The sequence below is a fragment of the Pan troglodytes genome, chromosome 10, assembly GCF_028858775.2.
Source record: "Pan troglodytes isolate AG18354 chromosome 10, NHGRI_mPanTro3-v2.0_pri, whole genome shotgun sequence".
Taxonomy (NCBI): Eukaryota; Metazoa; Chordata; class Mammalia; order Primates; family Hominidae; genus Pan; species Pan troglodytes.
The window spans coordinates 131,282,216-131,303,674 of NC_072408.2; the positions used below are offsets into that span (position 1 = coordinate 131,282,216).

The 21,459-nt window shown below is 55.9% G+C and overlaps 1 protein-coding gene across 50 annotated transcripts in view; it reads right to left on the reverse strand.

Annotated features, from left to right (window-relative positions):
- The window catches only part of NCOR2 (nuclear receptor corepressor 2), a 244,179-nt gene that overhangs the window by 130,943 nt on the left and 91,777 nt on the right, over positions 1–21,459 (reverse strand). For all 50 annotated transcript variants that reach the window (XM_024348140.3, XM_024348138.3, XM_016924593.4 and 47 more), the window contains 3 exons: positions 18,885–19,064; positions 13,553–13,666; positions 4,491–4,547 (listed from right to left, as the gene is read on the reverse strand). In XM_024348140.3, coding sequence (XP_024203908.2) covers positions 4,491–4,547; positions 13,553–13,666; positions 18,885–19,064 — 351 coding nt within the window. The remainder of the gene's footprint in view (positions 1–4,490; positions 4,548–13,552; positions 13,667–18,884; positions 19,065–21,459) is intronic.

The following is a 21,459-nucleotide window of genomic DNA, read 5'->3' on the forward strand; positions in this document are numbered from 1 at the left end:
CAGAAAGGGGCTGGAAGCCCACAGCACGCAGCCCTGGGAGGGCGAGGTGGGCAGAGGGGACAGTGCTTCTGCGGCACAGGGCGGGTGCAGAAATGCAGGACCGGCTCCCGGGGGCAGCAAGAGCCCGGTCAGCCTCCAACCCACCAAAGCCACAGGGGAGGGAGGCCACTTCCACTTGGTGGCCTCCTCCCCTGCCCTGTAGATAGGGACACAGCCCCTGCTTCTCAAGGCGGCCATCGGTGAGGGGCCCACAAGGCGAAGGCCCCGAAGGACTGAGGATACTGTCGGGTGCTGCTGCCTCTAAACAGGAGCTGCCCCCCTGGGAGGCACTCACCAGCCACTCCCCGAGGCCACTGAACCCCAGGAGCCCAGGGGAGGCTCTGGGCCCAGAGCTGCCTGGAATGCCGTGCACCGCCATGGCAACAGGCTGAGGACAGCCATCTTGGAAAGCCCAGAAGGGAGTGGGGGGAGGGAGGGACAGTGACATGTCCTGGCAGGTGCATTGCTGAGGGGACGCAGGGCCCGAGGGGACTCCCCAACATCCCCCTCATCCTCTGCAGAGAGGGCTGCACAAAGGCCTGGTGGCTCCCCAGCCCAGGCTAGCCGGGGTCCCCACATGGGGCCATGAGGCACCTCCACAGCCACACAGGCTGGGGGGCATGGCTGGCCCCTGTCCCTCACCCCCAGGCCTTATCCTCCCGGGAGAAATGACCCCTGGGGGGACTCACGCCAGTGAGGGAATCGAGGCCTAGATGCGTGTGGAGCCTGGGGTGGTAGGGGCGGCACCCAGGAGGCCCCAAGGTCCAGCTCTCTCTTGCTCAGCCTCCGTCTCCTCTAAAATCAGAGGCACAGCCACTCAGAGGGCAGAAAGAGGGCAAAGGGGAGCAGGTGCCAGACGCAGGGCGCAGGCAGAGATGAGGCATGGTGGTGACTAAGAAAGCCAGCAGGGGCCAGGGAGGAGGCGGCCCCCCTCAGGCTCTGAGCCAGCCAGCAGGGCCACCAGGAAGAGCCAGAGTCCCAGGCGGCCTGAGCTGGCAATAAATGAAGTGACAGCCCCAGCCCTCAACCCGCTGGTGACACCAGCTTCTTAAAATAACGCCTTGGAACAGGAAGGAAGCAATGACTCAAAGCGGCAGAGAGGTCGGGGCTGCTGGGCACGCCCTCCACCACTGCGCCCGCTCCCAGCCTGGTCCAGTCCCCACAGCTAGGGCTGGAGGGGCCGTGCCCCACCATCTCAGTGCCCCCGACCCCTGGTTAGCACCTCTGGTGCTATTTTCATCCTTTCCAATGCAAATTCCTCCAGGAAGGCCACAGGGATCCGTCCCTGCCGAGGGGAGGGGCGTTGGAACTGCAGCTTCTGATGGAAGACACCCTGGGAACTGGACTCTGTGACCCACAGCACCTCAGGCCGTCCCTGGCCCGGGCTTCTGGCACCCAGTTGGTAGACAGGACCCTGCAGAGGGTGCACCATGCAGCTGCCTCTGCTTGGAGGATGCCTGTGGCCACTCGGGCCCGGCAGATCTGTGCAGAACTGGCCGGCCGCTCCCCCAGGGGCTCAGCACACCTCCACGCCTCATCTCTTGCTGTGTGGCCCGGCACAAGGCACTCCTCTCACTGAGCCTCATCCAGAAAATGGGACGGCAACAGCTCTGTGAGGCGTCCTCCCTGTCCCCACTGACTGGCACCAAGCCAGGGGCCTTCAAGAGTCCAGACACTAGATCTTAGCCTCCTGTGCCATCAGCCTTGTGGAAGCCTCTGCTCTGAGATCCCCAAGTGGAAGACAACCCCGTCCCCTTGTCTCCAAAGAACCAGAGAAGACTCACTGTGGGGTCCCTGGTTCCAAAGCTTCTGACACCAGCAGCTGCCCACCCTCATCTGCCCACAGACTCCCACGGACAGGGGCTTCCTCGCCTGTGTTCCTCGGGCCCTAAGACACAGGCCCTTTCCCCCAGGAGGCCCCCGGGGACCAATCAGGAAACGGGAGCGGGAGGACCCGGAAGTCTGGAAATGGTTGGGAACTTCATCCAACCCTGCCATCCCTATTTGGCAGAAAAGGAGAAACCGAGGCAAGAGGCAGCTTACTGGTGGAGATGTAAAATGGTACGGCCACTTTGGAAAACAGTTGGGCAGTTCCTCAAGGGGCTAAACAGGGTTAACAGAGATCTAGCAATTCCACACCTAGGTACACACCCAGGAGAAATGAAGACGTACGTTCACATGGAAACGGCACACTAATGTTCACAGCAACTTTATTCACAATACCCCAAATATGCAAACAATCTCACGTCCACCGACTGATGAGTGGGTAAACAACACGTGACCTACCCCTACAGTGAAATATGATTCAGCCACAAAAAGGAACGAAGGACCGACCCACGCTCGACACGGATGAACCTCGAAAACATGATGCTGAGTGAGAGAAACCAGACACAAAGGACCACATATTGCAAGATTCCATTTATAGGAAATGTCCAGAATAGGCAAATCCATAGAGACAGAAGGGTTTCTTTTTGAGATGATGGAATGTTCTAAAATTGACCGTGGTGACAGTTGCACACATCTGTGAATACACTAAAACCCACTGAACTGGACACTGGACACTTTAAGTGAGTGAATGGCATGCGTGTGAATTGTACCTCAATAAAGCTGTTTACAAAACAAAAAAACAAGCAAGCAGCAGCTGCTGCTGCTGAAAACTTCCCCAGAAATCACTTCCACTGAGAGAAGCACGACCCTAGGCCAGAGCTCACCACCCAGATCGCCCAGGCCCGAGGATGTGCCTGGAGGGGGCAGAGCCCTGAAGGGGTGGGGGAGCCCGGCGAGGTTCCTGAGTCCAGCCAGGTGGGCAGCTGGGCCCTGCTTCTGAGCTGGAGGAGCCCTTGCCATCTCCTCCCTGCTTCTGCCTTCTGAGTGGGCCTGGGAGCCCGGGGCTTGCAGTTCCTGAGTGGCCTCAACAGACGGAGCCCGGGCTTTGGGGAGCTCTCACTGCAAAACTGAGCAGCCTGCAGAAACTTCAGGGGGAGCAGCTCATCACCAAATTGTTCACAACTACTGAGCGCTTCGTAGGGGCCAGGAGCTGCACTAGGTGAGCCTTTAACAGGCAGCACTGCCTTTAACCCTGGGAAGACCCTGGAAGGAGGCCCTAGAGCCTCCGCCTGTCCCAGATGAGAGAGCACTGTGGTACTGGGAGGTCAGCCCCTTTCCTAAGGCCACTTGGCAAACATGCAGTGGAGCTGAGTTTAGATTGAGGCTCTGAAGGTGTCAGACTTCTGTTTCGTTTTTTTATGAGGCAGGGTCTCACTCTATTGCCCAGGCTGGAGTGCAGTGGTGTGATCATAGCTCACCGCAGCCTTGAACTCCAGGGCTCAAGCGATCCTCCTGCCTCAGCCTCCCAAGTAGCTGGGACGAAAGGCGTGCATCACCACACCTGGTGAATTTTTTAATTTTTTGCAGAGACAAGGTCTTGCTATCTCGCCCAGGCTGATCTCAAATTCCTGGCTTCATGCAGTCCTCCTGCCTTGGCCTCCCATAGCACTGGGATTACAGGTATGAGCCACTACACATGGCCGAAGGCATAAGCCTTTATCTGCACCCTGGGCGCACTCACACGCACACCCTAGCCCACCATGCACACAGAGACTCTCCCTCATCCGGCACACATGTGGGTAGCATATGCCTTCAGTGCCCACCATGGCCATCCATGCTGACCAGCTCAGTGGGCACAGATGGCTGTGGGGCAGGCAGGGGCTGCAGCCCGTTCTCTGGGGGCTAGGGCTTCTGCATCCACCCATCCTCAGCCCGGGGACTCCAGGAGGCCTGGGGCCTGCTTTCCAGCTCTGCTGCTGACATGGCATCTTTCCGCAGCAAAAGAACACTAGTGACAGCCATCATCGCCATCATCATCATCATCATCATCATAGCTAATGCCCAGCACTTACTGTTTACAAGGCAGGCGCTGCACCTGATGTTGGAAAAATATTAACACAGCTCCTCCTCACTGTAATCCAGTGGAATAGGTGCTGTTAGGATTCCCATTTTACAGATGAGGAAACTGAAGCACAGGGAGGGTAACAGACCCGCTCAGGGTCACACCGCCATGAAGCGGTGCACCTGGGAGTGGACCGAGATTGTGTGACCCAGAGAACCGGCTCTCCGCGCTCGGCTGGAGCAAGCGCACCGGCCTACAGATGTGTGACTCTCCTCATAGGCCGAGCGGCCGGGCTTCACGGTATGCACAGGAGTGCGCAGGGGGCCCCGCAGGCGCTCGCTGCCAAGACTCCCCACCCCCACCCAGCCCAGCCAGGCCCGCCCACCCGCTATCTGCCGTCCTCTCATCAGGAAGGTGGGTTTCCTGCTTCCTCCGCGGACGCCGCCTGGGCAGCGCTTGGTAATAGATGACTTCCTCCTCCGCCGCACCCTCCCGCCTCCCTGCCCACCTCTCCAGCCACCCCCGCCCTCCCCTGAGCCCCTGACCCTGTACCCCAGCTCACCAGCTCCACCTGGGGCCCCAGGCCTTCCAGAATCCGATGTGCAGCTTCAGCCTTCTTCTGCAGGGTGATGGCGAAGAGGAGGAATTTTTTTAAAAAACAAAAAAACACAGATTATAAATAGAGGCTTCCCGGAGCAGCGGGCACCTGCCCAGCCCAGTCCAGCATGCTGATCCTCAGCACGGGGGAGGGAGGCCCGGGGCCCCCTGCAGGCCCTCCCCAGGCTGGAAAAAAACACAGAGGAGCCTCAATACCCCCACAGCAGCCCCAGCAAGCCAGCCAAGTTTCGATTTTAGCAAATGCACCGGGTCCACTGAAGCCTGCTCCCCGGCAGGCGCGCAGGCCTCGCTCCCCCAGGGCCCAGCGACGTGGGCACCGCTCCCCACCAGCCCAGCCGACACTGCCAGCCCTGAGATGCCTTCCCTCGCCCTGGAAGCTGGTTGGGTTGTCTACAATTACCTCAGAGCTAGTGCAGCCAGCGAGGGAAGGAGGAGGAGGAGGAGGAGGGAGGGTGAGATAGAGGCGCTCGGAGATACCCTTTCTAGGATTCTTGTGTTTCACAATCATGTGATTATTTCTGGGCTGCCCCGGGGCCTCCCCGCCTCCTCCCCACTCACAACTGGGGACTTATTAGGAAAACAGGAACATGTGGCGCAGGGCTCGGTGGCCGCTCCGTCAATAGGCTGGACCTCCGGGCCCCCACCCCGGCCCTCAGTGTGAAGGCAGACATTGTGCCTCGGCCAGGCCCACCAGCCCCCAGCCTGGGACCACCAGGGTCCGCTCAGAGGAGGCCTGGAGGGCAGCCCAGGCCAGCCGGGTACAGGGAGGTGGGGGGCGGAGGGGCTCCTGAAGGTGGCTTCATGGGGGCTGTGGCGGAGGGCAGGGGCAGAATTTGGGTGGGTTTGGGTGCCCCCTGCACCAGGCTAAACTGCGTGTGTGCTGGCAAATGGGTGTTCACAGGCTGGCACGTGGGCGAGCCCCTGCTGTGACTCAGCTGCATTGGGGCAGCCACTCAGCATTTGGCAAGGACTAGGCGGACAGGCCGCAGAAGTCACCATCACCATACTGAAACTGTCCCCAGTGACCCCAAACCAGATTGGCCAAAAGGAGGTGACCCCAAGCCCTGGCAAATGTGGCTGCCAACAAAAATTTGACGCAGCCTTTGCCAAGATCTCCTCGCAGGGCGGAGGTGCCCAGGCTCCCGGGCTGCAGCAGAGAGAGGAGGGCGTGGCAGGCCAGCATCACTCCCCCTCCCCAGCCCCCGGAGAAAGACAGCGGGTATGTAGGTGGGCTCAAGCTGGAACCTAGAGCTGCCTCCGCCTACAGCCCAGAGCCCGGCCCACCAAGAGCAGAGCCATGCTCTTGGCCACCTTCAGGCTGAGCCAAAACCCCGAGACCTGCAGCCTCAAGGTGCGGCTGGGGGCCAGAAGAGCAGGGGAGAACTATTACAGCGATGGTCACTTCTCCGAGCACCTGCCATGAGCCAAGCGTCGGGCATACGGTGTGTTCTTAACATGTCAATTGCGCATAAGCGCCATGGGAGGTACAGGCAGGCGTAGCCCCATCTCACAGATGGTGAAACTGAGGCACAGAAACAAAACACAGGGAAGAAGCCCTTCTTATGACCTCCAGGATCCACGGACAGAGGAAGCCAAGGGCCAGGTCCCATGCAGGACCACCCCTAGGCTTGGGACTAGTATTTCCGGTGGATTGGGGCAGACATCACCCGGAGAGTCAATGTCCCAGCCACACCCTCGAAGCAGGAAAGAGTCTGCCCTGGGGTACTGAAGATGGGAGAACCCCTAAGCCAGGTCCAGTGAAGGACTGGGTATGGGGTAGCATGGGGGCAGGGCAGCTCCCAAACACTGGGACCTGGGGAGAGACATGGAATGAATGAGACCTGGCCCCTGCCTGGAATAAACCCAAACAATGGCTGTTGGTTAAGAGCAGTAACAGCAGATTAGTATGCTCAGGCAGAGAAAGGTATGTGTGAAAGTGGGGCACAAGTCACTCTCCCAAAAAGGTAACAGGAGGGCTATATAGGCTGGGTTTTGAGGGATGAATAGGAGTTTGTGTATGATCTGTGGGGATCAGCAGCAACTGTCCATCTAGATAAGAGTGATACCAACGGAAAGGGCCAAGCCACTGGAAACTACACGGCCACACAGCTAGCACCTAGAGAGCAGGGAAGACCCCTTCTTCACCTGCCAAAGCCACAGGGAGCCCCACCTCCTCCTGTCTCTCTGGGGTGTTTCCTTCACCTCCTGCCCCCACATCCCCTGCTCCCAGTGTTGGGTTTGTTCCTGCTCCACGGTCTTCTCTGGTCCTGCTTGTCAGCCTCCTGGGGAGGTGGGCCTGTGGGGCCCTGTCCCAAGATGGGCTGGCCTTTCTCAACACACCTGCCCAACATCTGGGAGTCGGCTGTGCTCTAACCCTCAGCAATCTGAGTCTCCTGACTGAGTCTGGCCTCAGTCTTCCCATTCACGAAACGGCCACACTCACCCAGGGTACCAAACTCCCATGACCTCTGCAAGGACGTTCTGCAGGGAGCAAAGTGACGTGCATGTCATCCCTTCCCTCTTTGAATGCAGAGGAGACACCCTCTAGAACGTGGCATGGCTGGGGAACGTGGACGCAGGCCACAGATTCAGCCTCATGCCAAAAATTCCCCCTCACCTCCTCGGCTGCTGTCTTCCTGCCACCCTGAGCACCAAATCCAAACTCCTCGCCAGGGTCAACAGGGTCCCAGCCCTCACAGGACCTTGACCTCTGCTGGCCCCTCACTGTCCCCTGCACACTGAAAGCCACTACTGCCTCTGAGCCTTTGCACCTACTGTTCCCTGCCTGGAATGCTGTTCCCCACATCTTCACATGCTCTCGCCTGCCTCTTGCTCATGTCTTGACTCAGCCTCCCCTCCCCACAGAGGCCTTCCCTGACCCCCTGCAGCAGGGCGGCCCACCTCCCTCGACCACTCTTTTTCCCACCTGGCTGTCTTCACAGCACATGCGGTCAGGGATAAGGGTCTGCGTCCCACTGTTTATCTTACTGGCCACCTCCCCTGAAGAGGACTCCATGAGGAGCAAGGTGCCTGCTCTGTTCTCTGCTGCACCCACAGTGCCTGGACAGTGTCTGGCTTACAGTGGATGCTCAGGAATGGTCTAAATACCTGGAAATGGGGTGCAGCTGGCTCCCTCGCTCAGGCGGTCTCTGGGGCAAAGCATTCTTGTACCTGTAGGCTGTCCGGTCCCAGCCCAGAACCCTGTCCTCTCTCCACATCGCTGCAGGCCCAGTGCCTCCCTGCCTCTCCACCAGGACCAGAAGAGGCCAGCGCTGGCCACCAAGCTGCTATCGTCCAGCAGGGCCCAGCACAGGGTTGAGGGCAGTGGGCACTTTCTCCAGGGCCATGGGGGAAGCAGTCCACATCCCGGATGGGCCTGGCCTTTCCAAGGACACGGAGTCCTCTCTGCCCCCTCCATAGAGGTGGATGAGAGGGCAGGCCCTGTCTCCCTGCTCTCCAAGCCACAGTCAGGATTGCCAAGCCTCCCAGTAACCTGTTTCTGGGGTGCAAGGGCTGCCCCATTTTACAGATGGGGAAACTGAGGCTCAGAGCGGACACTTGGATAGGAGGTCACCAATCCACACAGTTCTAGGCAAAATCCCAAACCCTTCCCACCTGAACCTCTCCCACCTAGAACATTCCCCAACCCCAATATTCCCGTGGCTGATATCTCCACATCTCCTCGGCCCCTTTGGGGGCCACCTCCCGACACTGTCTCCCTGGCTGCCCCTGGTCCTGGCAAACAGCAAATGCTGCAACAGGAGCTCCTGTCTGCATCTTCCCCGTGCGGGCCCAAGGCCCAGCTTGCAGGGGACGCCAGGACACACTTGTTAGAGCTGAACTAACTCCACCCAAGGGTGGCAGAACTCAGGGACTGCTCCGGCCCAAAGGAGGGCTTCAGGCTGGGCTGCCACCTTCCGGCTGGGAGGCTGGAATTCAGGGGACTCAGCCCCAACCTGGGGGAGAAGGGAAGCAGGCCTTTCTCAATCCCGCTGAAACCCGACTGCCCCCACGCACGTCCTCCCACGTTCCTGGCCTTTGGGGGCCGAGGTCTCTGCTCTGATCGTGGTGGGTGGGGCTGACGCCGCAGGGGAGGTGGCCAAGCCTGAGAGAAGCCACTGCCCAAGCTCACCTGGCTCTGAGAGGAAAGGAAAACCTAGGGACTCAAGCCAATGAGCGGCCCCGCTCACCGTGGCGTCCACCCCCTGTAGGGGCTCTCGCCAGCCAACTGAGATCCGGGCAGGTTCTCATTCGAGCAGTGGCACCCCTGCAGAGACTCTGGGTCTGCGTGGCCAGGCCTCCCATGCCCAAAAAGCCTAGAAGCTGTGCTGGGGCACACAAGTCCTTAGTCACCTATGCAGACGGGTGCACGGGAGCACCAGACCCACGTCACCAAGTGCACATGCCAAGATCTAGGAACACGCAAAGACATACACACATGTCCACACATATCAAGGCGCACGCACATACACATGTGCACCCAAGTGAACACATGATGTAACCACACCCACCCCACACCCGCCATCTCACGCACATCCACCTGTACACACATGCACACAGCCTAACGTGTACCCATGTGAACACATGCGTATGCATACAGGTGCACAGATGCACGAATACCTATATACATGCCTCACATGTGCCAATTCGTGGATGAATGTTCACGCATGTGCACACAGCACCCACAGGTATACCTGCACACATACACGCACCCACGTGTGTATGCATGGATGTGTAAGTGCACAGATAACCACAGGCCCCACATGCTGACTCATATACGCTTATACACATGTGCACACAGCCATCCAGAGGTCCACACATACACACATGCCCGCATACACACACCCAAGTGTGCTGTATCAATGCACGAATCACCACATGCTGGTCCCACACAAGCTGACTCTTACTCTAAGTATTCACATACAAGTATGCACAGCCATCCAAAGGCACACGTGTATCTAACACACATACCACACATACATCCACCCGTATACACACGTGTACCCACAGGCACACAAACCACACATACATCCACATGCGGCTCTCCTCTAGAGCACAGAAACAGACCTGACACTGATCACTCCCTAGCCTCTCCCCTGCCTGGAAGCCCCATCCTAGCCCCTTCTCTGCCACACTGGCTTCCTCATCTGCAGATTGGGGGCAGCACCTACTCACCCAAGAAGCCCCGAGCCCCCAGTCCTGCACCCAAGCCCCTCCGCTGGCTGCAGCAGTGCCTCAGGGCAACGGCCTACCCGGAGCTTCAGCTTCCTCATCTGCAAACAGAGCCCCATGCCCATGAGCCCCGTGCAGAGCTCTCCCAGGGTGGGTGACGAGCAGGAAAAGCGGCAGGTCAGAGGACGCATGCAGCAGCCTCGCGGGGCTGAAACGGACAATCTGAAAGAACCCCTGGACCCTGGGGGCAGTTTTGATGACCAGGTGGCCGGGCATGGAGGCCAGAGGTGGGGGCCTGGCCCAGGATGCTGAGGCCACAGGACGGGGTCTGAAGCACTGCTCTGAAAATCTTCAATCAGGGGGTCTGATGCTGGGCCCTACAAACAAGCATGAGGAGTGCCAAAACCCCCAAAAGGCTCTACTGAATGCTTCACGTTCACGGTGACTGTTGATGGTATTATTCTTCTTTGCCCTGCTCAGTCCCGATCACACTGTGCACACACTGAGTCCTAATCACATCATATAAACACTTTCCTTTTAAGACGCTTAAACTGGAAGACAAGGACCTGAGTCTTCTGCTGATTTCTGCATTACTCAGCAACTGGGGTTGCCGCTTCCATCAATCCTGCCTCCTCTCCACCTTGTGAATGAGCCATCTACATCTCTATTGGAAGCAGCCTTCTACCTTTCCCCAGTCGACCTAGCTCAAGGTCCGTCTCCTCTATGAAGCCCATCCTGACTGTTCCCCAGTGTCCTGAATTCCTACGGTACCAGCAACCTGTGCTGCACAAATGCCCCTTATGTATCCACACATCGCTAGCGCTGCCTCTGTGTATGTTTTATCCAGATTCCAAGTGCGTGCCTTGTCCCGGAACCAACAGGCTCCTACCTCGTGCCCACCACCTTTGAAGATCAAAGCAGACGCCAGTCCCCTCTCTGGGACTTGGCCTGTGCCATGCCCCCTCACCCGAACGCCCTCCTTCCAGCCCACCCGCTGCCTCCAAGAAGCCTTTCCCAGCACCCACTTCCAGGTCACGCTTCTGCCCTCCTGGGCCCGGGCCACCCCGTCTGCTCCTGCTCTCAGGCTGCAGCCACCCTGCTGGCTGCCCCGCCATCTGTGCACACCTGCCCGGCCCCCGCCCACGCAGGCAGCTCCCAGGAGGCGGGGAGGTGGGAAAAGCCTCGCTCAGCGGGTGCCTCACCAATGTGCTCCGAATGGATAATGAGCCAGACTCCAGCACTCAGAACTGCCAGGCGGGCCCTGCCCGGCAGGGAAGCTGCGTTTTCCGGCTGGCTCGAAAAACAGACCCTTGTCCTCCATCTCTCCAGGAACCAGCAGGGAAGGAAGGCGGATTAAAATTTAATCCTACTGATCCCCCAAGGGGCGGTAAGTCCTGGCTGCTCCTGCCAAAGGCGGCTGGGGGCCTCCCGCACATTAGGCTGCAGGCTTTGGAGGCTCAGAGACTCAGCCCGGGCGGAGGATCCCCACCAGCCCCCATGCCCCCAAACCAGAGGCCTCTTCCACGGGCCAGAGCTGGCCACCCGCCTCCATCTCCCCTCCCTTCCTGCCGCCTGAATATTTGCACAATAATTATTTAATGTGCATCTGCCGTGTGGTGAGCACTGTTTTAGGTGCTGGAGATACCACTGGAAATAAAAGTGGGCAGGAATAAAATCCCTGCCCTTACGGAGTTTCCATTCATAATAAACAGAATAAATAAGTAAAACAGAAATCATGTCCCGTGGGGACAACGGCTAAGGAGAATCAGAAGCCGCAAAGGAGGAAAACGGGTGTCATCCTGAAAACTCTTTTTCCTGAAAAAAGGATTTTCAGTATTAAGTAGAGGGTTGAAACAGGTCTTGCTGAGAAGGGGCCACTTGAGCAAAGATGGAAGTGACAGTATGAGCCTTGCAAGGAGAGGAGCTCCAGGCAGAGGGCCAAGGCACTGCAGCAATGTGCTGGGCCACTGACCTGGCCTCCACAGCTGCTGGAGAGAACCGTGTCTGCTCTCCACCAAGGAACAGAGAGGGCAGGTAGAGGTGACACTCTGAGGAGCCCTGCCCATGTCCCCTCCACTTTGGGCTCCTGGAGCCATCTCAATCTTGGCTCCAAGTCCCAGGCTCAAAGCTCACTTGCTCTGCAATCTCAGGGAGGTCTCCTTCCCTCTCTGAGCTTTGGTTTCTTGATGAGCAAAATTGAGAGAATAATAGTAGTTCTACTAAATGCAAATAGTATTCTATTAAATGCACAAGGTAAACAAACACAAGAAGAAATAAGAGCTATGATAATGACAATTAAATAGCACCAGCTGGCACTTCTTTGGTGCCAGGCACTGTCTGTCCTAAGGGCACTAGGAAATTACCCCTTTAGTTCCCACACCAACTGTACTAGGTGATGCCGTCGTTGTCATTGTTTTAAAGCTGTGGAGCATGAGGCACAGGAAGGTTTAAGTACGACGCTCCAGGGTCACAGAGCCAGGAAGTGGGAGAAATGGGATTTGAACCCAGGATGCCTGGCTGAAGGATGTGTGGCCCCTTGGCTGTCCTATGACTGTTACTAGTGGTGCTTGGGGTGAGGGGTGAGGGTGTGGGAGAGTGAGCCGGGCACACAGTTCCCAGGCCCCAAACAGGCTTGTCTCATTCTGCATGACATCGCTGTTTCTAGAGGTGGAGGCATAGCCAAACAGGTTGATCCAGTAGTTCCCTGTCTCAGGCTGCCACTGCAGGCACCCACCACGTGACTCAAGGCCTCCCCACCCCCACCTCAACTCTGAGCACTGATTGGCCAAGGAAGATATTACAGAAAAGGCAGCTGGGAAGGGTGGCTGGGGCTACGGGCAGGAGGGGAACCAGAGAAGCCAAGGCAGGGAGAGGAGGTTCCTCATCTGTCATGCTTCACAAGGACCAGTCCCTCTCTGGGCCTCAGTTTCCTCATCCAGAAAATAAGGGAGGGGATCAACATCCACAGATCCTGAGTATATTTAGAAAAAGTCCACTGTAAATCATTAAAGCCCAGCTGATAGTGGCTTGACTGGGAAGATGGGGAGCTTACCACCTCACCAGACACAAGGTTCCACCTTGGGGGTGCACAGACCCTTAGGGTCCAGCCCCTGGAGACACTGCTCTGAGCATCCCAAGCCCCTCCACCAAGACCAGACCCACTATAGCTGCCCCCAGTGGGATCTCCATGGGCCTCCACAGCCTGCTCCAGACTCTGTGTTTCAATCATCTCAAAGGCCCCTTCCAGGGCCCAGTGTCAGTGGAAGCCAGTGCTGAGAACTCAGGCCCTGTGGTCTGACAGCCCACAGGTTCAAATCCAGGTCCAATGCTTCCTAGCTGTGTGACTCTGGACAAGTCACTTAACCTCTCTGGGCCTCAGGAAAATGGAAATGACACCTGTACCTGCCCTTCCAGGACTGACAGGAGGGGCTGCTCCATGAAACCTCACTGCTGCGGTCATAATGTCATTATCTTTTGCCTTAAAGGGATTTCTTCTGCACCAGCACCTAAAGTGGCAGCCCCTTACCCTTGGCCATCAGCTGGACCCTGGTGCTCTCCTGGAGCCCAAAACCTCTGTTTTGTGTTGCATCCTGCTGACCAGCCACAGTCCACACCCATCTGAGTGTCTGAGCAGAACAGCCCAGAGGCCACACCAGGATGGCTTTCCACCGGTCACCTTCCCCCACCCACTCATAAACCCTGCGTCTCTGGGGGAGAGGGTGGCGAGGTCCCCTCCCCACGTAGATGGAAACACTGAGGCCCGATTCATGGTGCCCCCTGTGAAGCGCCTCATGGCCAGCACCGGGGGCAGCAGGCCAGGGCGGGGACACATACCCGGTTCTCGTCGTAGATGATCTGCACCAGGCTGCGGTGCTTCGACTCGATGGGCGGCGGTGACACGGGCTTCTCAGGCTCGGGCGGCTTGGCAGCCTCCTCCTCCAGCTGTTGCTGTGGGGAGAGGCAGAACGTGAGGGATGAGCACCCCAGGGGCGGAAGGAGGGCTGCAGCCCCCAGGGCGCGGGGAGGCCCCCTTGCAGCCGGGGCCACGGCCGCGCACAGGAAGTCAGGCTGCTACCCATTTCCTGTGAGTCATCCCAGGGACTCCGCACCCGGGAGAGGCCCCAGCTCCAGGGCCAGCTGCAGCCTCCAAGCTCCAAAGCCAGGTTCAAATCCTGCCTTCGTGACTTGCCAGCCAGGGAAGCACAGCCAAGCAGCCTCACCCTGCTAGGCCTCAGTTGCCCCATCAGTAAACGGGGCTGATTGCCATGCCGCCATTCTGACTGTGGTGAGAACTGAATGAGTTACACAGGCAGGCACAGTCAGGCCTGCTGCGAGCTGGCATTATTACCCATTACGGTTCCTACAGGCAGCATCAGTGCTAGGAGAGGCTGTGCAGACTCCACAGCTGCACTGGTGAGACTGGAGCCCAACTCCCACTCCTACTTACTGCGTAGCCTTGAGAAGCTCCTGGACCTCTCTAAGCCTTACCTTCCTCTTCTGGAAAATGGGGATAAAAGAGTTACTACTCTAGAGAGCCGCTGTGAGGGTGAAATGAGCTCATGATGCGTGCAAAGCACGCAGCACCTGACACACAGGTGCTCCTCATCACCCCATCATCCTCATCCTCATCCTCATCACCCCCATCACTCTCATCCTCATCACCCCCATCATCCTCATCCTCATCACCCTGCTCGTCCTCATCCTCATCACTGTCATCCTCATCACCCCCCTCATCTTCATCCCCATCACCCCCATTATCCTCATCCTCATCACCCTCATCCTCATCACCCCATCATCCTCATCACCCCCATCACCCGCATCCTCATCACCCCATCATCCTCATCCTCATCACCCCCATCACCCGCATCCTCATCACCCCCGTCGTCCTCATCCTCATCACCCCCATCACCCGCATCCTCATCACCCCTTCAACCTCATCCTCATCACCCCCATCACCCACATCCTCATCACCCCCGTCGTCCTCATCCTCATCACCCCCATCATCCTCATCCTCATCACCCCCATCACCCTCATCCTCATCACCCCCATCACCCGCATCCTCATCACCCCATCACCCTCATCCTCATCACCCCCATCACCCGCATCCTCATCACCCCATCACCCTCATCCTCATCACCCTCATCCTCATCACCCCCGTCGTCCTCATCCTCATCACCCCCGTCGTCCTCATCCTCATCACCCCCATCACCCTCATCCTCATCACCCCCATCATCCTCATCCTCATCTGTCCATGTATGAACCCCCTCCTCCTAACACCATTGGAAAGAGCATCCCACCATGCTGCCGTCTGCTTCACAGCAAGAGGGAGGCTGAAGACCAGAGGGTTTAGGGCACTGGCCCAAGGTCGGATGGAAGGCCAATGCCCCATTCTGCAATGTGACAGGGCATCACAAGTGAGATCAGAACATGGTTCTGCTCCACTTATGACGCTCACACAGCCTGCACATGACCACAGAGCAGATCAGTATGAACCCAAAAAGGTGCCCAAGAAGAAGTGAACACAGGAAAAGCCAGAAAATCCAGGATGCTGGCTTTTACAGACTCCATCGCTGGCGGTTTGAACAGAACTGCCTCAGTCCCACAGCGACCCCTGGTGGTCGCTTCAAGAAGGGCATCAAAATACTCCCACAAAGCACGGAACAAACAAAGCCAAGAAGGGGAAGAAGCCCACAGCCCCGAAAGGGTGGGCAGGAGGGCTCCCTCCAGCTAGGGAAGGTGGCCCTTCCTCAGGTACTAGAGAAAATACCACCTTGGACACCTACAGAGACCCAGCTAAGAGGGTGACTAGCTCTGCTGGGCCTGGATTCAAGCCTGAGCCCCCCGCTCACCAGCTCTGCAGCCTCAGCCAGGGCCCTTCACCTCCCTGACCTCAGTGTGTCTACTTCAGCAGAACCTGTAAGTATATGCCTACCTCATAAGGTTGTTTGGAAGATCAAGGAGATAATGCTGAAAAAACTGCTGCACAGCAGTGACACGCTATAAAGGGCTCTCTAATGCAAATCAAAACCACAATGAGATACCGCTGTACAACCACTAGGATGGCTGGAATCAAAAACATTTTTTAAAGGAAGATAAAAAAGGGTTGGTGTGGCTAGGGACAGTGGCTCACACCTGAAATCCCAGCACTTTAAGAGGCCAAGGTGGGCAAATCACTCAAGACCAGCAGTTTGAGACCAGCTTGGGCAACATGGTGAAACCCCATCTCTACAAAAAATACAAAAATTAGCTGGGTGTGGTGATGCACACCTGTACTCCCAGCTACTCAGAAGGCTGAGGTAGAAGGATCGCTTGAGCCCAGGAGGTAGAGGCTCCAGTGAGCCAAGATGGCACCACTGCACTCCAGCCTGGGCAACAGAGTGAGATTCCATCTCAAAAAAAAAAAAAAAAAAAAAAGGCTGGGGGGCGGTCGGTGAGGATGTGGAAAACCAGGAATCTTCATGCATTGCTGGTAAGAAGGTAAAATGGGGCAGCTGATGTGGAAAACAGCCTGGAAAGTCATCAGCAAATTAAACCTAGAGTTACTGTACGACACGACCCGGCAATTCTGCTCCTAGGTATATACCCATGAGAACTGAAAACAGGTGTCCCAACAAAAACTTGAACACAATGTTCAACAGCAGCACTATTCACAACAGCCACAGCCCAAATGGCCACAGATGATGAAATAAACAAAAGGAGGCATCTCCATACAACGGAATATGTTTCAGCCATAAAAAGGAATGAAGGATGGAGACAACAGACAACATGATAAACTCCAAAACCATGACACTATGTGGAAGAAGCCAGAAAGGATGCATACTGTGTGATGCCCTATATAGGAAATGTCTAGAACAGGTCAGTCCATAGAGATAGAGAGTAGGGGAACGGGGAGTGGCTGCTTTAGCTCCTATGAGGCTTCCCTGTGGGTTGTTGAAATGGCTGGGAACCAGACAGAGGTGACAGCTGCACAACACTGCAAATGTACGAAATGCCACTGAATTGTGCACTTTAAAATAATTATGCTTGAGAATTTCACTTTTAAAAAATTCCAAAGTGGAATTTAGAGGGGAAAAAACAAACAAACAAAAACCTAACCATTGAGGGCTGCCTTGAGCCACCTGGCTTCCAGCTGCAGTCACCAATGTGTGCCAGTGACCCGCAGCTTCAGCCCCACCCCAGGGCCAGGCCTGGAGGCCTAACGGTGCGGTACCTGGCTGGCCCTGGCAATGCCTGCCCACGCCGCTGGGGCCCGGCCCCTCTCGGGATGCCTGTGCCACCAACATGAGACCTACCCACTGCCCGCTGAAGCCTAGGACAGTTGGCAGAGTCTCCAGGACCGGGTCTCACTGCTGGACTATCCTCAAATCCTGGTTCCCCAACCACGTGACAGCCATGATGGACCCTTGAAATCAATGCTCTCCCCCTGGAGCGTCCTTCAAAACCCAGCTACCAGGGCACCTCTTCCTGGAAGCCTACTCTCACCAGCCTTCACCCACCTGCCTACAGTGGCTAAAATGAGCCCTTGATCCTCCTTGGAGCCCCTACTTCCTTGTCTGGAGGGCACTAGATATGAGCCTGTTTCTCCCATTAGTCTAGATGCTCCCTGGGGCCCAGTGTCACAATGACTCAATCAACATTTTTAATGAGCACCTACTATGTACCCCATGCTGCTCAGAACACAGCAGTTAACAGGGAGACAAGGAGAGGACCACTGTATAACAAAGCTGGGTCTATATTAATTCAAATAATGATGTCACCAGCAGGGTGATGAGACAGATCAGTGATCAGCAAAATTTCTTTTTCTTGAGATAGAGTCTCACTCTGTTGCCCAGGCAAGAGTGCAGTGGCAATCATGGCTCATGCAGCCTAAACCTGCTGGGCTCAGGCACTCCTGCCTCAGCCTCCTGAGTAGCTGTGACCACAGGCATGTGCCACCACACCTGGCTAATGTTTTAAATTATTTGTAGAGACAGGGTCTCACTATGTTGCCCACGCTGGTCTCAAACTCCCGGGCTCAAGTGATCCTCCAGCCTCGGCCTCCCAAAGTGCTGGGATTACAGGCATCAGCCACCATGCCCAGCCCAAAGCTTTTCTTTAAAGGCCTAAACAGCAAATATTTTTGACTTTGCAGGCCACACAGGTCTCTGTTGTGATGACTTAACTCTGCCACTGTGGCAGAAAAGCAGTCATATAAACACACATGTGTATACAGATACACAAACAAGTGGTCGTGGCTGTGCCAATAAAACTTTATTTACAAAAACCAGCAGCAGCTAGAATTGGCTGGATTGGCTGAACCCGGGATAGAGGAGGGTTGGGGGTGTGTGTTCCTGTACAAGGCTGACGGTGGCCTCTTGGTGTCAGGGACATCGAGCAGAGACCTGAATGATACCTGGGAGCAAACCATGAAGAGCTGGGAAAAGGCAGATTATCAAGGAATTGTATATTAACTCATATTTAAAACAAAGTTATAAAATGAATGTTACAAATATCTATATCAGCTTTTTCTCCGCTTGTCTTTGTGTGGTTTCAACAGTGACAATGAGGATTTATTTTTAATCTCGGGATCTTGCTCCCTCCTCTACAAGTTGTCCATTTTACAGGCAAGGAAACCAAGGCTCCAAGAGATGAAGGTTCCAGGGCCACACAGCTAGTAAAGAGCAGTTAGGAGGCCAGTCCATTCAGATTCCAGAGCCAGGGGCTGTTTCCCCACATTACAGATAAGGAAAGTGAAGCATAGAGAAGGGACTGCCCACCCCACGTTGCCTGGTACTGGAAGAAACAGGATCTGAACCTGGACAGACTGGCTAGAAATCCTGAACTTTCACCCTCCATTCTTGTGCTGTCTAATGCGGCAGCCTGTGTGGCTATTCAAAGGCACATTTAATACGTATATTAAATAAAAATTAAAAATCAGTTCCTCAGTCGCAGTAGGCACATTTCAAATGCTCAACAGTGGAACATGGCTATCCTGCAGATACACGGTGTTTCCATCATGGCAGAAAGTTCTGTGGATGTGCTCCTGTCCAATAAACGTAAAGGGCATAAAAACCAGTGAGCATCCAGGAACTTGGGAAGGGCTTGGCACATGTCTGTGACACCGCTGTCACTGCTGCTAGAATGGAGACTCAGAGCAAACCCTCCCCTTCCCCCTGCCCATTCACACCTGCTTCTTCTTCAGCTTAGAGATCTGCTGCTCTACCATGGTGATCTCTCGGTCCACGCGGTCCATGTTCTGGATCAGCTCCTCCTTGGACAGCCGCGGCGGCACCAGCTCCAGCTCAGGGTCGGTGTGCGGGGGGCTGGGGGGAGACACCGGTTCCAGCTTGCCCGTCAGGCTACGGTCCTGTGGCAGAAAAAAAACGGGCATGGAGTCAGCACAGGGGACACCCCCCAGTCTGTACAACCCTGTGATGGTTAATACTGTCAACCTGATTGGATTGAAGGAGGCAAAGTATTGATCCTCGGTATGTCTGTGAGGGTGTTGCCAAAGGAGATTAACATTTGAGTCAGTGGGCTGGAGAAGGCAGACCCACCCTTAATCTGTGTAGGCACCATCTAATCAGCTGCCAGCGAATATAAAGCAGACAGAAAAATGTGCAAAGGCGAGACTGGCCTAGCCTCCCAGCCTACATCTTTCTCCCGTGCTGGATGCTTCCTGCCCTCGAACATCACACTCCAAGTTCTTCAAGCTTTGGGACTCAGACTGGCTTCCTTGCTTCTCAGCTTGCAGATGGCCTGTTGTGGGACCTTGTGATCGTGTGAGTTACTACTCCTTAATAAACTCCCCTTTATGTAATATATATATATATTTTTTCTATTAGTTCTGTCCCTCTAGAGAACCCTGACTAATGTAGTTGCCAACTTTTTGCCTGCTGCCATCCATGTAAGATGTGACTTGCTCGTCTTTGCCCTCCGCCATGATTGTGAGCCCTCCACAGCCACATGGAACTGTGAGTACAATTAAACCTCTTTCTTTTTTAAATTGCCCAGTCTTGGGTATGTCTTTATCAGCAGCATGAAAACGGACTAATACACAGCCCCTCCCCAATACACCCCTGGTTTCCATCCCTGACTCTAGGCCCAGAGCCCTGGACATCTGTCAGGACAGTCCTCACCTGTTCAAGGATCCCATTCCCATACCAGCCATCACCCATTCTCCAAAATTCAGAGTCCCTTACAGCCTTCAAGATGCGGTTCAAATGCTCTTGCTACATGAATGGTTTCCTAGCCTCTCCTCAAGTTGTGAAGTCTTCCAGCTCCCTGTTCCCATAACACACCTCTCTTCTTCCACTTACCCCATCTGTGTGTTCCTCACCAGCCCAAGGAACCAAGACCCACAGCCTCCATTCTCCCAAGGCCTGGCCTCTGCATACCCTCTGTAAACATTCATCCATGAAGCTCAGTCCAAACACGCAAGTTCCAGAACCATGCGCCAACACACACGTGGCTTTGTAGAAAACATATGTTCCCAAACACACGGAAAAGCCATCAGAACGGGCTACAGTTAAGCTAAAAGGAGTTATCTCGGCAGCAGGGCAGAAGAGGGTATTTTTACTTTCTTCTTTTTATTTGCCCGTTATTTTTTCTGATTTTCTTTCACTGAGAGTCACTCTTTGTGTAATAGAGCTGTTTTTGAAAATGTGCTTAACAACAAAGGAAGCCTGCATTCAGTTATCCATGGACGCCTTCATCCCACCAGCTAAAGTCTGGTGCACCCAGGCTGTGCTGGGAACACTCTCAGGATAAGGAGGTTAGAAAACACAACCCAGGCCTCACCTGTGCAGCCCTGGGTTCAAATCCCAGCCCCCTCTGCCACTCTCCAGTTCCGTGACCTTCAGCAGATCATTCAACTGCTTCCTGCCTCAGTTCCCCATCTGCCCAATGGGGAGAACAGTTGGTACCTCCCCGGTCCTTGTGAGTCTTGAATGAGTTAATGGCTCTGAGCCTGGCATACCGTAAGCCTCAATAAATGTTGGCTGGGATGGTGCTCCCCTAGCCGGGCTCCAGAACCCAGCCCCCGCCCTGTGCCATCCTTGGGGCCAAGCCGGCAGCTGCTGGCAGACGAGGCCCAGAGCAGCGCCAGGCCACCACCTCCCCGCCCCCGCAGCAGCTGCACCCAGAGGACACAGGGTGCATTATTCTCCCGACAACTGCAGCCCGGGGGCCACCAAGTGCCCCCCCAACCTCAGGATTCACAGAGGCTGCATCATCTTCTGTCCACTCCTGCCATCCTCAGGGCCTCTGTCCTCCCCTCACCCCACAGAGCCCCAGCAAGACCCACAGGGGCCAAGAGTCTTGGAGTCACATTAGGTTTGCCTCTGGCCTCTGTTACCATGTGAGATGTGGGGGCAAGGACAGCAGGGGCCTGGACAACCCAGTGCTCCCTCCACACACACGGACTCCTCGAGGGAAACAGAGAAAAGGGCTCATATCCCTCAATCGCCCCAATGCGGTCCTCCATGCTCCTCAGGCCACCTCCCCCAGGGACACCTAGAAATCACACCTGGGACCGCTCACAGCTCAGCCTATCCCAGTCCTCTGCACACCCCATGAAGTGGATCCCACAACAGCCCTCCGAGGGGACTGCTGCTCCATCTCCATTACACAGAGGCAGAAACAGAGCCTGGAGGCCACTGGGGCTGGATGCCAGAGGCCGGCACTTTCCTATAAAGGGCCAGATGGTAAAAATAGCTCAAGCTTTGAGGGCCACAAGGTCTCTGTCTCATCTACTCACCCCT